Source organism: Cydia pomonella, chromosome 10 (assembly GCF_033807575.1).
Source record: "Cydia pomonella isolate Wapato2018A chromosome 10, ilCydPomo1, whole genome shotgun sequence".
NCBI classification, from domain to species: Eukaryota; Metazoa; Arthropoda; class Insecta; order Lepidoptera; family Tortricidae; genus Cydia; species Cydia pomonella.
The window spans coordinates 15,206,236-15,220,637 of NC_084712.1; the positions used below are offsets into that span (position 1 = coordinate 15,206,236).

General features: G+C 42.9%; 2 protein-coding genes across 2 annotated transcripts in view; one reads left to right on the top strand and one right to left on the bottom strand.

Moving 5' to 3' along the window:
• The first annotated feature begins 2,333 nt into the window (after positions 1-2,333).
• LOC133522236 (dual specificity mitogen-activated protein kinase kinase 6) lies at positions 2,334-10,707 on the top strand. Its single transcript, XM_061857502.1, has 3 exons — positions 2,334-2,683; positions 2,804-2,969; positions 9,696-10,707. The coding sequence occupies exons 1-3, from the start codon at positions 2,622-2,624 to the stop codon at positions 10,470-10,472; spliced, it is 1,005 nt and encodes a 334-aa protein (XP_061713486.1). The 5' UTR covers positions 2,334-2,621; the 3' UTR covers positions 10,473-10,707.
• A 403-nt stretch (positions 10,708-11,110) lies between these two features.
• LOC133522248 (transmembrane protein 94) overlaps positions 11,111-14,402 on the bottom strand; it is a 46,706-nt gene continuing 43,414 nt past the window's right edge. Inside the window, exons 25-30 of the mRNA XM_061857519.1 lie at positions 14,149-14,313; positions 13,750-13,835; positions 13,354-13,544; positions 12,744-12,837; positions 11,561-11,737; positions 11,111-11,427 (exon numbers count right to left, since the gene is read on the bottom strand). Of these exons, the coding sequence (XP_061713503.1) occupies positions 11,355-11,427; positions 11,561-11,737; positions 12,744-12,837; positions 13,354-13,544; positions 13,750-13,835; positions 14,149-14,313 (786 nt within the window). The 3' untranslated portion in view covers positions 11,111-11,354. The remainder of the gene's footprint in view (positions 11,428-11,560; positions 11,738-12,743; positions 12,838-13,353; positions 13,545-13,749; positions 13,836-14,148; positions 14,314-14,402) is intronic.

Consider the following 14,402-nt stretch of genomic DNA (forward strand, 5'->3'; position numbering starts at 1 on the left):
CGGTCACGATACGGAATCGCAGTGAGGCGTCGTATGCGTACCGTTTTTGACGCATGCTCCCCACACCGCTGTTTAAAAAACGGTGACGGTACGGAATCGCAGTGACGTGCTTCACGCGAATCTTTTTTGTTCGCAAAACAGTTGCGTCTTTTACGTCACCGGTACGGTGTCTGCCATAAGATCTCCGTGTAATATTTTTTGCGATTTTTACGCAGTTCAATTTACGGTGCGTCAGCTTATTTTAAGCAGCGGTGTGGCGAGCATGCGTCATGGACCCGGGTACGTCCTTAAACTACGTCCAAAAGAGAGATATGGGCATTGTGAATGTCATCTCGCTTTGTGTGGTAGGGCACAGCCAGTGGGTGTCATTCCAGATCCAAATTTTCTTGCGTGATTCGGCATTGGTCCCATAATAAAAGTTGTTCAGTACCTATGACCTGTAAAGTCACTGCGCAGAGTATGGCTGGTGGTTAAAATTTCATCTTATACCTAAATTCGACACAAGTAGTAAGTACTTACAGACCAACTATGATACACATTTTGCCTGTATAGTGATACATAGTGAATAAATTAATACCTGATTTAAAAAATAAAACAAAAATAACAAATAGCATGTTATTTAATTCAGTAATCACTAATCAGTCTTAAACAATGAACATCATACTTTTAGATTAGACAACAAAATGTATATTTATACTGTGTTTCGACTTGAAAGATTTTACTGCTTTAAAACATAAGACAAACCTACCAACCAAATGTATAAAAAAAAATGTTTTTTGTGATTATTATTTTCCTATAGGTTTCACGTAAATGTTTGTAAAAAGGAAATAATCTCCATAATATAAGCTATTAGTTGACACCTCGATGAATACAATCGGTTAAGTGGTTTTCAAGATACACCGCCAAAAAGAATAGGTCCGGACGCCATCTTTGTGACGTCATTACTATCCCCTCCCACCATTTTTCCGCTTTACTACCGCATGTACGGTGATCAGGAGAAACGCCCGAACACATTGATACCGGTTGTGGGTAAGGCCGAGCTGAGTCAATTAAATCTGGCCTCGGAGCGGCTTGGGGACTACTAATAGTAAAAGTTGTTCAGTATGACCTATAAAGTCGCTGCGCAGAGTATGACTGGTGGTTAAAAGTTCACCCTGTATAAAAATTTTAAGTAAAAAGAAATATGTACCTACCTATGATTAAGACGAAAAAAGAGACTAAACGTCGAAGTAAGGTAACATTATTGTGTCTGGTTTTTATAATTGTCATTATAATTTCAGTAATTAAAACCGATACTCTATAAATTCCATTCAATACGTATCGTAACAGTCACCACAGTTTCGACCGGTAAAAGCCAGTTATCGTTACCCATGCGCAAATAAATGAGTGTAGCTTCATTGTTTATTACTCGATCTGTATGTTTTAAGGCTCATTATATTCCTTGATAATGAAGCAATATGTTTTATATTAAACAAAATTTGCGAAATGCTAATATTTACGGAGATTTTTACAAAATAAAAAAAAATTATTTTATAAAAAAACTGTTTTTTGTGATTATTTTTTTTCCTATAGGTTTCACGTAAATGTTTGTAGAAAAGGAAATAATCTCCATAATATAAGCTATTATTTGACACCTCGATGATTAAAATCGGTTAAGTGGTTTTCGAGATACACCGCCAAAAAGAATAGGTCCGGCCGCCATCTTTGTGACGTCATTACTATCCCCTCCACCATTTTTCCGCTTTACTACCGCATGTACGGTGATCAGGAGAACTGTCCGAACACATTGATACCGGTTGTGGGTAAGGCCGAGCCGAGTCAATTAAATCGTGTTTCTAGAGGGCTTTTGAGATTTGGCGACCGTACTACTATGCCTATGCCAACTGGTCTGACTCTAGTGGCGAGCACAGAAGATGGAAAGAAATCTCAGTGGGGGTAGGCATAAGACTTGTCTTATATATAGTCTGTCAAGCCATTTATTTCAGTAGAAAAAAGGGGCAAATTTTAAAATGTAGGCGTGCACGGTTACCTTTCCTTAGACATTATGAGAATTCCCAGACAAATTTGTTTGACCGGCTATATTATACTACTCTTTGCATGAGACCAAAAGATAGGTACATCGCTAAAACTAATAATGGAATGAAGTTGGAAGGTGGCCCTAGAAACTCACACGTTTATTTAAATGAATAAAAAACGTTAAAGAAAGAAATTATGTTATGATTCAATCTTAGTAGAATATTTTTTTCCTCAGCCGTGAACTTATTTTTCAGTTAGGTCATTAAACATAGGTATGAGGCTGGTAACATTTTTAATGGATGAATGAGTGGGTGGAACGTAGCAACACTTGCCCACTAATGTCAAATCCGTAGGTATGTGCTCTACTGGAAGATTTTGAGATATTTTTATATTTGATTATGAAAATTGCTTAAATTCATGCGTTTTAACAAAGTCGTCGCAGGACTAATGAAGTGGAGTTATAATTGACATGTAAATAGTTGAATTATTAGCGTAAAACGGTAGATCCAGCGCCTGCTACCACAGGACGCTAGCCTGTGTGTTCGTCAATTTTAGTCGTGTATAAGCTAATTTACGTTAGTTAACTTGTTGAAAAAGTAACCAATATGTCTGGCGGGAAAAAAAAGCCACCCGGCTTCAACTTCAAGAAGGAGGAGGAAGTGACGGTGTAAGTAATTCTTGACTTGCTGCATTCTATTCAAAATTACTAAAATAAACTTATTTTGACTTATCAGTTACGTATACTGTGTTGTAGATATATTATTCGAATATTTTTATGTATTTTTAGTACGCCTCCTCGTAACTTGGACAAGCAAACTACTATAACTGTGGACGATAAAACATTTACGGTGCATGCTGATGATCTAGTCAAGATCTGCGACCTGGGCCGGGGCGCGTACGGCATTGTCGAGAAAATGCTGCACCGGCCCAGCAACACCACCATGGCTGTCAAGGTAAAACCCCAAGGTCAAAAGGTTATGTTTTTGTTTGCTTCCCATTTGTAATTTATCAAATACCTAAGTATAACTGGCCTATACTAAGAATTTGTGTAGGGAGTATTTTCTGCCAGTTTTTCAACCAATCGTAAAGTTAATAATACTAAAGATCTCTTTCCCACTGCAACATCCCATCTTTTGCTGATACGGTTTTCTGCAGGTTCCTGTTTATTAGTATACCTGCTATATGCACATGAGCATTCTGCTTGCAGTATTGTGCAAAAAACCGATCTGTGTGAATTTAGCTGTACGGATTTGCCACTATAAACTGGAGTTGTCCAGTAATAAGTTTTTGACAAAAATTTCATTTTTGGTACAAGCTTCTGTTGCTGACTGTACTTTTCTTACCACAGGCAACTAATACTAATCAAGACAATTAGGTTGCATTGTTTTATCACAGAGTTTCTATAGCCTGTCTCCATCATCAGATCAGCTCAATGGTACCATTTTTTTAGGGTTCCGTACCCAAAGGGTCAAACGGGACCCCATTACTGAGACTCCGCTGTCCGTCCGTCCGTCCTTCTGTCACCAGGCTGTATCTTATGAACCGTGATAGTTAGCCAGTTGAAAATTCTACAGATTATGTATTTCTGTTGCCACTATAACAACAAATACTAAAAACAGAATAAAATAAATAATTTTTCCCAATCTCGAGGTTCTCATCCAATCACTGAAGTTAAGCAACGTCAGGCGGGGTCAATACTTGGATGGGTGACCGTTTTTTAATAGATAATGGTACGGAACCCTTCCTGTGCGAGTCCGACTCGCATTTACCCGGTTTTTTATTTTAAATATATTAGGGGACATCTTACACAGATCCACCTAGCCCCAAACTAAGTAAAGCTTGTACTATGCGATATACACGCATCAGCTCCAAGAGCTGCTAGTGTATCAAATAAAATAATAATAATAATAATAATAATAAAGGGATAGTGACCGCAATACGCATTAATGCAAAGAATTTGCCAACATACACGACAATGACAGGGAAGATGAAAAGATGCTAACAAGAAGTAAAGCGCGTCAAAAAGCGTCTACAAGTACACTCAACGCACGCCCACCACCTTCGCCCGCCTCGTCCGTCTCCTCGCAATCGTCGTCGGGCGATGAATTTGCCACCGCGCCCGACACCAGCGAGTCGAGCGACGAGAGCGGGCCGCCGCCGCCGCCGCCACGACCACCTGCGCGACGAGGGCGGCCACCGCTGCCGGCACGCTTGGGGCCTGCGGGACATCCTGCCCCGCCCACGGCTCCCGCTGCCGGTGGTGTAGTGCGTCGCATGCGATGGTCTCAATCCATGAATGAGAACGTCATGCGCGCCTACTATGGGGCTACAGAGGGGGGAACACAGCTATCCGCGTATCGCTCAAGAATACTTCCTCTGTTTCAGGCTCTTGAACCTACCATCATCGTATCGGAACAACGATTATCGGATCAGGTGCGCGTCATTCAGCGGCTAAAGCGGTTGGATGACGCGACACTTGATCGGCTTCGCCAGGAGGCTCTCTCTGCTCGCGCGGACTCCTCCTCGGTGCGAGATCTGCCCGCCACGTCGCCGGATCCGATGCCCGCACCCGACCTGGCATCGGGGGCGCCGCGGGTTGATTTCAGTACCGATGAGGGGGACTTTGCGAGTCAGAGCGTGAGTACATCTGCCAATGAGCAACTGAGGAGGACTCTGGAAGAGGTGATTACGCAGTATCGGTCCACACCCAACACTAGGCCACGATTACCACGTTTGCCTATGAATAAACGCAATCTAGCGCTAATGGGAGCCCTAAACGCTTTACTAGAGCCATATCTGCGGACTAGTAAAGATTTAGATGATACGCACGCGATCATGTATTGCGGAGCCATCGCGGCGTGCCGTGTTGCACGAGTCAAGTTTCCGGACGCTGAACGTGCACCTAGGACCGCCGGAGGTGCCCCCGCATGGCAAATACGGATCGAGCGACGTATCAACTCGTTTAGGACTCTCATTGCAAAGCTGATCTGCTTCAGGGGGGGCAACCACCGCCCCCGAGTAATGCGCTTTGTGAATCAGGCGTTCGCGGGGACGGGTATTGAGCCCCGCGACTATATTGCCAATCTCACGGAGCGCATCGACTTTCTTAAGCAGAAAGTGTATGCATGGGCAAACCGTATTCGCCGCTACAGAAAGCGTGTGGATCGATTCCAGCAGAATCGTCTTTTTCAGAGTGATCAAAGGAAGGTATACCGAAAGTGGGAGGAAACCAACCTTCGGGCGTCCGACACGCGGTCGCCGGATGCTACTGCCATGACTGATTTCTGGCGTAGCATCTGGTCAGTGCCTGTCGAACACACCGAGGGGGATTGGATGAGTGTTGTCGAGCGTGAGTGCGAGTTTATTGAACCAATGGGGGCAATTACCATCAGCCCCGATGACGTAAGTTGTGCCATCCGCACGGCCCAGAACTGGAAAAGCCCTGGGCCGGATGGATTGCACAACTTCTGGCTAAAATGGTTCCGATGCTCGCACTCACGCTTGGCAGCACAATTTCAACAAGCCCTCGAGCTTGGTTCTCTCCCACCTTCCTTAACAACTGGTGTCACCTTCCTGCTCTATAAGTCCGGTAGTACCACGGAAGCAAAGAACTACAGACCCATCACGTGCTTGCCTACACTCTACAAGCTCCTTACATCCATTTTGAGATCAAAAATAAACGCGCACATTGTCGCAAACAACATTTTGGCCTCCGCTCAAAATGGATGTAGGGTTGGGTCCCGTGGTACTAAAGAGCTCCTCCTCATAGACATGACCATTTGCCAACAAATCCGGCGGAATAAGGGGGCCCTCTCTGCCGCTTGGATTGACTACAAGAAGGCCTATGATTCGGTGCCTCACTCATGGCTGGGGAGGGTCTTAGAGCTGTATAAAGTTGATACAGCTTTAAGAGCCTTCCTAAGCGCGTGTATGAGGCAGTGGACCACAGTCCTTCGTCAACCAGGAGGTGGGGATGACCACCCTGGCCCGCAGGATTTTATAAGGATTGAGCGAGGAATATTCCAGGGTGATAGTCTGAGTCCCCTGTGGTTCTGCCTAGCTCTGAATCCCCTCAGCACCCTGCTGAAGGATTCGGGACTAGGTTGCCGGCTTCGGAGAGAGGGTGAAGTCATTTCTCACCTTCTGTACATGGATGACCTCAAATTATTTGCACCAAATAGCCAAGACTTGTTGGAGCTACTGAAAACCACCGAAGTTTTCAGTAGTGCCATCAACATGGAGTTTGGTGTCGATAAATGTGCGGTTATGCATGTACAGCGGGGGAAGGTTGTAAATTCAACAAATTTACAACTATCTGAGGCAATGTCTTTCAGATCTATCTCTGAATCAGAAACCTACAAATACCTTGGTATGTCACAGTCGTTGGGTATTGAGGACGAGGGTATTAGACAGTCGGTGAAGGAGCGCTTTTTTAGTCGGCTCACAAAAGTCCTTAACAGTCTTTTGTCAGGAGGCAACAAAGTGCGCTCCTTCAACGCCTGGGTAATGCCCTTACTCACATACTCCTTTGGCATACTAAGGTGGACTCAGACCGAACTGGACGCCCTGGACCGGAGGGTCCGACTACTGCTCACCACACACCGTATGCTGCACCCACGCTCGTCAATTATGAGATTGTACATCCCACGGAAGTGTGGAGGTCGAGGCTTCCTAAACGCCAAAGATCTCCACAACCGCGAGGTGTGCAATCTCAGGAATTATTTCCTTAACAACGAGTGTGGGATGCATCGTGATGTGGTGGCAGTAGACAGGAACCTCACGCCGCTCTCCTTGGCAAACGAGAACTGGCGCAAACCTGTGGTACTAAGTACTGCGGATCGCAGGGCGGCATGGGAGAGTAAGGTGCTACACGGGCGGTTCTACAAGGCCCTAACGGGATCCGACGTAGACCTGCTCGCGTCGGTGAACTGGTTACGATTCGGGGACCTCTTCGGAGAAACCGAGGGTTTTGCCTGTGCAATTGCGGACGAAGTTATGATGACGAACAACTATCGGAAATATATCCTGAAGGACGGTACGGTCGACATTTGTCGGGCATGCCGCCGTCCCGGTGAGTCACTCAGGCATATCATTTCCGGTTGTTCTCATCTTGCTAACGGCGAGTACTTGCACAGACATAATCTCGTAGCCAGGATTATTCACCAGCAACTTGCTCTTCTATACGGCCTTGTGGACCGCGAAGTACCGTACTACAAGTACTCACCTGCGCCAGTTCTCGAAAATGGTCGTGCCACGCTCTATTGGGATCGATCTATTATCACTGACAGGACTTTTGTAGCCAATAAGCCTGACATCGTGATAATAGATCGATCGCAACGCCGGGCCGTGCTCGTCGACATCACCATCCCCCATGACGAGAATCTCGTGAAAGCCGAGAAGGACAAATCCAGTAAGTACCTAGACTTGGCTCACGAGATAACCGCCATGTGGGATGTTGATTCGACGATCATTGTCCCGATAGTCGTTTCAGCGAACGGTCTCATAGCGAAGAGTCTCGAACAACACCTTGAGAGACTCTCGCTAGGTGGTTGGATCAAGGGTCAGATGCAGAAGGCGGTGATCTTGAGCACGGCGCGGATAGTCCGCCGGTTCCTCTCTCTGCGGCCCTGACCACCGGCAGCTTGGGCCTTGCCCCGCTGCTGGCGGCACCCTAGGTTAGGTTTTTTTATAATGTGTTTATATTTTTTGTATTGTTTTGTAAGTGTTTTTATATTTTACTTTTATATCCATATTATAAAAAATCCTAATCTAAGACATTAAATGAATAAAGAGAATAATAATAATAATATGTGTTGTTGTATAGATACATACTTATATAAATAGACTCAGGAACAAATATCTGTGTTCATCACGCAAATAAATGCCCTTACCGGGACTCAAACCCAGTACCATCAGCTTCATAGACAGTTACTACCCACTAGGCCAGACTGGTTGTTAATATTGCTTACTGCTAGCCTTTCTTTGCAGACGTTTTGTCCGGTTGCTCTTGGTATACGCCTCTCTCATATTCCTCCATGCTCCTTGTTTATTGCATTGTCACCTGACTTACATATGTATACAAATTTTCAGCTCAATTGGAATTCAGGAAATGGGTCAAAAGTAGCTTCCAAGATTTGACCCACAATAACTAACAAACTTGCATTAGTAGTACAGGGTTAACTTGCCCTTTATAAGAGCTTGTAAAAAACAGGATCCAGTTTAGATCATGTGACATGTAGTGTTTAAATGGAGTGTTCACACTAGTGTTCCCACATAGACCCAGCTGTCCCTGCTGCATACAGTTTTTTGCAGGATGTACCCAGTATGCTCATTCTTGCTAAAAACAGAGTGCAAACTATGTGTGTGAACACACCTATGATTTTTGCGGGATTCAGTAAAAAGCTGTTCCCGCAGAACTGGAACTCAGTGGGAAAAAGCCCTAAGTTCTTCCAGTTTATGATGTAGGTAGTGTAGCTTTCTTATTCTAGTACCTATTCACTTCTGTCCATAGCAATAGCTATAAATAAATAATAAATTATTTACTTGGCAGGCCAGAAACCCAAAAAAATACAATGCACATAATACAAGGTGTAAAAGAAAACATAAAATACAGTAAAGAATAAAAATATAATAATGATGCTTATCTAAAACAATTAAATAAAACATTTTGTACATTAAGTTCATTTTAGCAATAAAATTCTGTTTTCTATTAGGCCACACGGAGCGAGCATACGCGCGAGACAATTTCCTCACCAAAATGGCCAGTGTAGACGTGCCTCGGCCGAGGCGGCGCGCTCAGGCGAGGAAAACGCGAGCGGTACCTAATTTGCACTGCTCGGTTTACTCGTGAGGAAATTGCTTCGCGCGTATGCTCGCTCTGTGTCGACCCGGCTATTCAAATTAATACTTTAAAAAACACTAGAAAAATACGCTTATGATACGATATTCCATCATGGAATGCCAGTGCCTATCTTCCGGCTTCATCATCAGACCTTGAAACCTAATCGTGGTCAAAGTTCATTACAAGACTTTTCTAACAAATCCAAACACAGCTATGATACGATGTTCCATCATAAAGTTCCAGTTCATATCTTCCGGCTCCATCATCAGATCAGTTTGACAGTACCATATTATTGTATTGTCATCAGAACTACACACAGCTGCCAATTTTCATGACGCTACGATCCTTGGAAGATGGTTAAATTAGTTACCTTAGATTCTATTACATAGTTACATTCAGGTCGACCTAATAAAAGCGTGTTAATAAAATTAACCTTAAACATACTACTGTAGACTGTAGTCAGACCAGGCTAACGCACAAACATTGATGTGCTAAAGTGGGAAAGGACAATAATAAATATCATATTTTAATAAATTTGATGTTTACGCTGATACTAAGGTCAATGTGGACAAAACGTTCTACAAGGGACGACCATGTAGTAAGTTCATTAGTTCATTTGTCGCTTTTAACTCGTGTGTTTGTATTTGTATACTTGGTGGAGTCCCACTTACATAATGTTGGTTATGCCAAAGTAAGTTACGCACAATCTAACTAATATGTCAGTGTCAAACTCGTGGTAGCCATACTTGTGTTTAACAGCGTAATTCCAATAGTTCCAATTTAAAGTTAAAAAACCATAATAACAAAAATTTTACTTATTCAAGACTGTTTGTTTCAGCGAATCACAGCAACATTTAACACACAGTCCCAAGAGCTGAAGCGTCTGCTAATGGACCTGGATGTCTCCATGCGCGCCAGCGCGTGCCCCTACACCGTGCACTTCTACGGAGCCATGTTCCGCGAGGGCGACGTCTGGATCTGCATGGAAGTCATGGACATGAGCCTCGACAAGTTCTATGCTAAAGTCTACAAGAACAACCGGACCATACCTGAGAACATACTCGGTAAAATAGCTTTCTCTGTTGTCAGCGCCTTACACTACCTCCACTCAAAACTCAAGGTAATCCACAGAGATGTGAAGCCTTCCAATATACTCATCAACAGAAAGGGAGAAGTCAAAATGTGTGACTTTGGTATATCGGGTTATTTAGTTGATTCTGTTGCTAAAACTATTGATGCAGGATGCAAACCGTACATGGCTCCCGAAAGGATCGATCCTACGGGCAATCCTGGCCAATATGATATACGTAGCGATGTTTGGTCTTTAGGGATATCAATGATAGAACTAGCTACAGGTAAATTCCCGTATAATACCTGGGGCACGCCATTTGAGCAGTTGAAACAAGTAGTCAAAGACGACCCGCCCAGTCTTCCAAAAGATCAATTTTCTGCGGATTTTGATGACATGATCACACAGTGCCTGAAGAAAGACTACAAGCAGAGGCCCAACTATGATGCCTTGCTCGCTCACCCGTTCTGCCAAGAGCACAGTCAGAAAGAAACAGACGTCTGCTCTTTCGTCATAGAGATATTAGACTTGCCCGAAGACTCCTAGTACCGGCGAAAATATTTTCTTACCTCTAAGTACAAGTGTTTAGTTACTAACATTAGCGTAGGAACGGAAAATGCAATTAAAAATTGTTATTAACAAATGTAACTAGTGTTGATTTGTATTAATCATGTAATTAGCATAGTTAACGAGGACGTCGAACGAAACGATCGCCGATGACTGTTGTGTATAATATACATCACAAATTACTTAGTCTTAATAAACGATGTATTTGTTTCGATGGTCTTGTTTCATTTTTCTTAAAACACGTACCTTCAGCAAAAAGAAACACAATCTCTTGTATTGCGAGTTGCAGTATAAGAGATAATTTTTCGTTCGATCTGGGTCATACACACGGAAAAACAAATTGGTCTCTTCTGTTTCCGAAAGCTAAGAGTATAATTAGCCTAATGTATGGCTGTGACATATTTACCTGAACTTAAACTGCTCTTGACATAGTTTTGGGCTGTAACAGAATTATTTGCGTTTACCAATGCTCTTTGGGAAACAGAAAATACAAATTGAACCTAAATCTGTGTATAACTTAACGACCCTTCTGCATTTATTTATCTTTTGGTGTATTTTCCTGAAAAAAATTGTATTACAGTGGTAGGTATAGAATAAATTATCATGAAAAAAATATATTTAATTTGGAAATATTTATTGTAATAATTTGTATGTTTATCAAAAACAGTGTACTGTAAAACAGTAAGTACAAAATAGAGCGTAATATAAATAATTAAATAAGTACTATGTCACTTTTCCTTAACTTAAAACAGTAGTTTCAGCCGCTTAGGCCTCGTCAGGGCTCGGGTTTTAGCCAACCGACCGGTTGGTTTGATCCCGAGCCAAAGTACGAAAAACGTTCAAAAATGTTAGTAAAATTGACTAGAAAGGCGAGTTCATGCCCAGTTTCGTCCCGAAATCCAATCGGGCTCGTCTTTGATTTCGCACGTCGGCCCTGCAACCAAACAAAGAAAAAATTAAATTAAGACAATTTTTTAACATTAAATAATTATATGGCCCGTCTTGGTCACAACATAGTCGGCGTACACTAAACGATAGATGGCGTTACTTTTGAAGCAGGTATTTACTTGATTTCCTGCCACTTGATGAACTCGTTTAGCGCGAACACAGCGAGAAGCGAGCCGCCGTAGCCGAGCGCCAACCGCCAAGGAACGTGGTACCGCAGCGAGCATAGCTCCCAGTTCTCACAGGAACCATAGTTGTGTCGCAGCATGAATAGGCTTATGGCAGCTTGGAAGAGTATTCTGAAACGTCGTCATGTATTATTGCTACTTTGTCGACTCAAGAAAACAAAATATCGAACAAAGTAGGTAATATCTACTTATACTACCTATTAGCATAGAGAAATAAGTAAGCATAGAGCTTAGAGCATTTAACCAGCCGGAGTCACTTTTAAGAGCTTACCCCTCCGTCGAAAACCTCGGCCAATGGTCATGCTCACGTCATACTTATTGTATGGACTGACGTTTATCTGACATGGCTATTTGTACATTACGAATACATAGCCATACATTTCACGTGCCTCTCCCCCGCAAAAATCGGCAGACTGTTTTGTACAGAAAATGACAGACAAGGCGTCTCCAGTTTTTAAATGCTGTAAGGCATAGATTGCTCACTCCATACAAAGATAAAAACCTATTTATAATAACCTATTCATTCATTCATTGTTATCGTGTAATTTCGACGCAGTTATATGTATCTTGTTCACGAGTAACACGGTCCACGGGGGGTCGATTTAAGTCTAGTGAAACTAACCGTAAATCATTGATAACTGTTTTTGCGAAAGCTTTTTTATAAAACGCTTTAAGCACAATAAGTATTAAGCAAGACTTATTAGCAATACGTTTTACCATACCTCCCATACAAAGTCAAAGTCAATATATTCTTTATTCAAATAGGCCTAGCAACAAGCACTATTAAAAAAAAATTTCACGGAATTTGAACTAATCTATTAGGCTTAACAGACGGTTAATGAATAAGCGCATTATGGTAATGGCACAAATCTTGAGACATTTAAGAGAAAATAAGGGATATTTATGATATTTCACTGACATCTGTAAAATTTCTACCGCTTTGCGCGTTCAACGTCTGATGTAGTGATGTCCAATTCATCTTTCATGATTTCGACATGTTCAATGAAAATCTGAATTCCAGATAATTAACAATTAAAACTATGTTTTTTTCATCAGCCATGGACAGTCTCATTATTGGCCCCACGTCCTTCATATATAGGTACAAAACTTCACTTACAGAACGAGCACGGCGACGGACCACACCTTGTTGCTCCAAAAGCAACGCTGCCAAATGGAAGATTGTCGATGTATGAAAGACAACGATATAACAACTGTGGACAAAGAAAAATAAATATTCAATAGAAATAAATTGCCACTAGGTATATTCAAGCCAATTTTTTAAAGGTGGTTTTAACAGTAGATTTGGATGCTCACGCTGTTCCTGTGAGCGAGCGGGACGCTATTTACGTGCATATTATTGTTGTCTCGTTTACACAACGGAGCGGCATGCGGATCCGTATCAGTTTGACAACTGCGCTTATCGGTGATAAAAAGAGACACTTGCTTGTAAAACAAGCTGTACAAGCTTACATAAAAGCTCTTAATATTAAAACTGTGAGCCCCAGAATCCAAGAACAGCTGTCATGTTGTTGTTAGGTATAAGTAGGTAGTTGGAAAGTGACATTTTACTTAAATGCACGGTAAGCAATGCTAGTGTGATGTGCAGCGCCAGATAGAACCCGTCGTAGAAGTCGTCGCCCCAACCGTGCCAGCTCTTCCTGGTTAAGTTGTGGGCTTCGGATGTTTGCCCACGTTGACTGTTGTTATGTATGAACGTGATAACTCACTTAAATGCAAGGTGAGCAATGCTAGTGTGATGTGCTGCGCCAGATAGAACCCGTCGTAGAAGTCGTCGCCCCAGCCGTGCCAGCTCTTCCTGGTCAAGTCGTGGGCTTCGGAATAGTTGCCCACGTTGATTGGATACACGATCCAGCAGGATGTCGCGTTGGTTGCTTCGGAAATTTGCTCGCAGAACGATCTGCAAGAACAGTGGACTTTAGTTTGGTATTCATTTGAGTTCGCGTCTTATTAGGCCAACTATTATCATGTCTTTTATAGGTTAGGTGGAGTGTCAACTTTACAAACATATGAAAACATCAAGACACACAATGGACTATTTCGCCGTCCCCAAAATGCGTAAAAAAATGAATTCGTTTGTCGGTTGTGCAAATATAAATAGGTACCTCAATGTAAATCCGTACAGCACCAGTATGGAGATCACGGAGGGGAGGAATTTGCACGCGTAGCACCAGAATACGAACAGGATCATCTGGGGACAAAATTACGTGTTAAAGCGTTTGTACCACAACATCCTCTAATATAAACAAAGTATCTCGATGTATTTTACGTCATGCAATCTTCTTTTTGAAATCACAGTCGTAATGTAGCCGCTGTCGTCAAAACTATATCCCTAACTAGAGAGCGGGCGCCAATAATTCGAATTTAGCGGGTGTAATATGAAATTTCTTCATATAGTAACCAATTAACGTAGTAAAGCGTCAGAGAGTGCTTCATTGATTAAACTCGCAATGCAAACGCGTGAGACCGGCGTGTTGTGACGTATGCGACGTGTGGCCCCTCACCCGGCTGTGCGCCGCGAGCTGCGGCCTGGTGGCGGCGCGCTGCATGACGGCGGCGTCCACGGGCGCGAAGGCCAGCGCCGTCCCGAGGAGAGCCGCCGCCGCGCTGCTCAGGGCCGCGCCGCCCGCGCTCAATACCAGCGGCAGGAACGCGTACAGCGACCCAACCTGGAAACAAACAATTACACATGTCACTAAGTAATACACGTAGTAATACATCCAATATTTATTCCGTGAGATCACGTAGTATCCTGGTA

What these genes read in the sequence shown, in the direction of transcription:
- LOC133522236 (XM_061857502.1), top strand. Translation starts at nt 2,622, where the DNA reads ATGTCTGGCGGGAAAAAAAAGCCACCCGGCTTCAACTTCAAGAAGGAG. An exon ending in AAGGAGGAGGAAGTGACGGT is followed by an intron (nt 2,684 to 2,803) that starts GTAAGTAATTCT and finishes ATGTATTTTTAG; the next exon opens with TACGCCTCCTCGTAACTTGG. An exon ending in ACACCACCATGGCTGTCAAG is followed by an intron (nt 2,970 to 9,695) that starts GTAAAACCCCAA and finishes TGTTTGTTTCAG; the next exon opens with CGAATCACAGCAACATTTAA.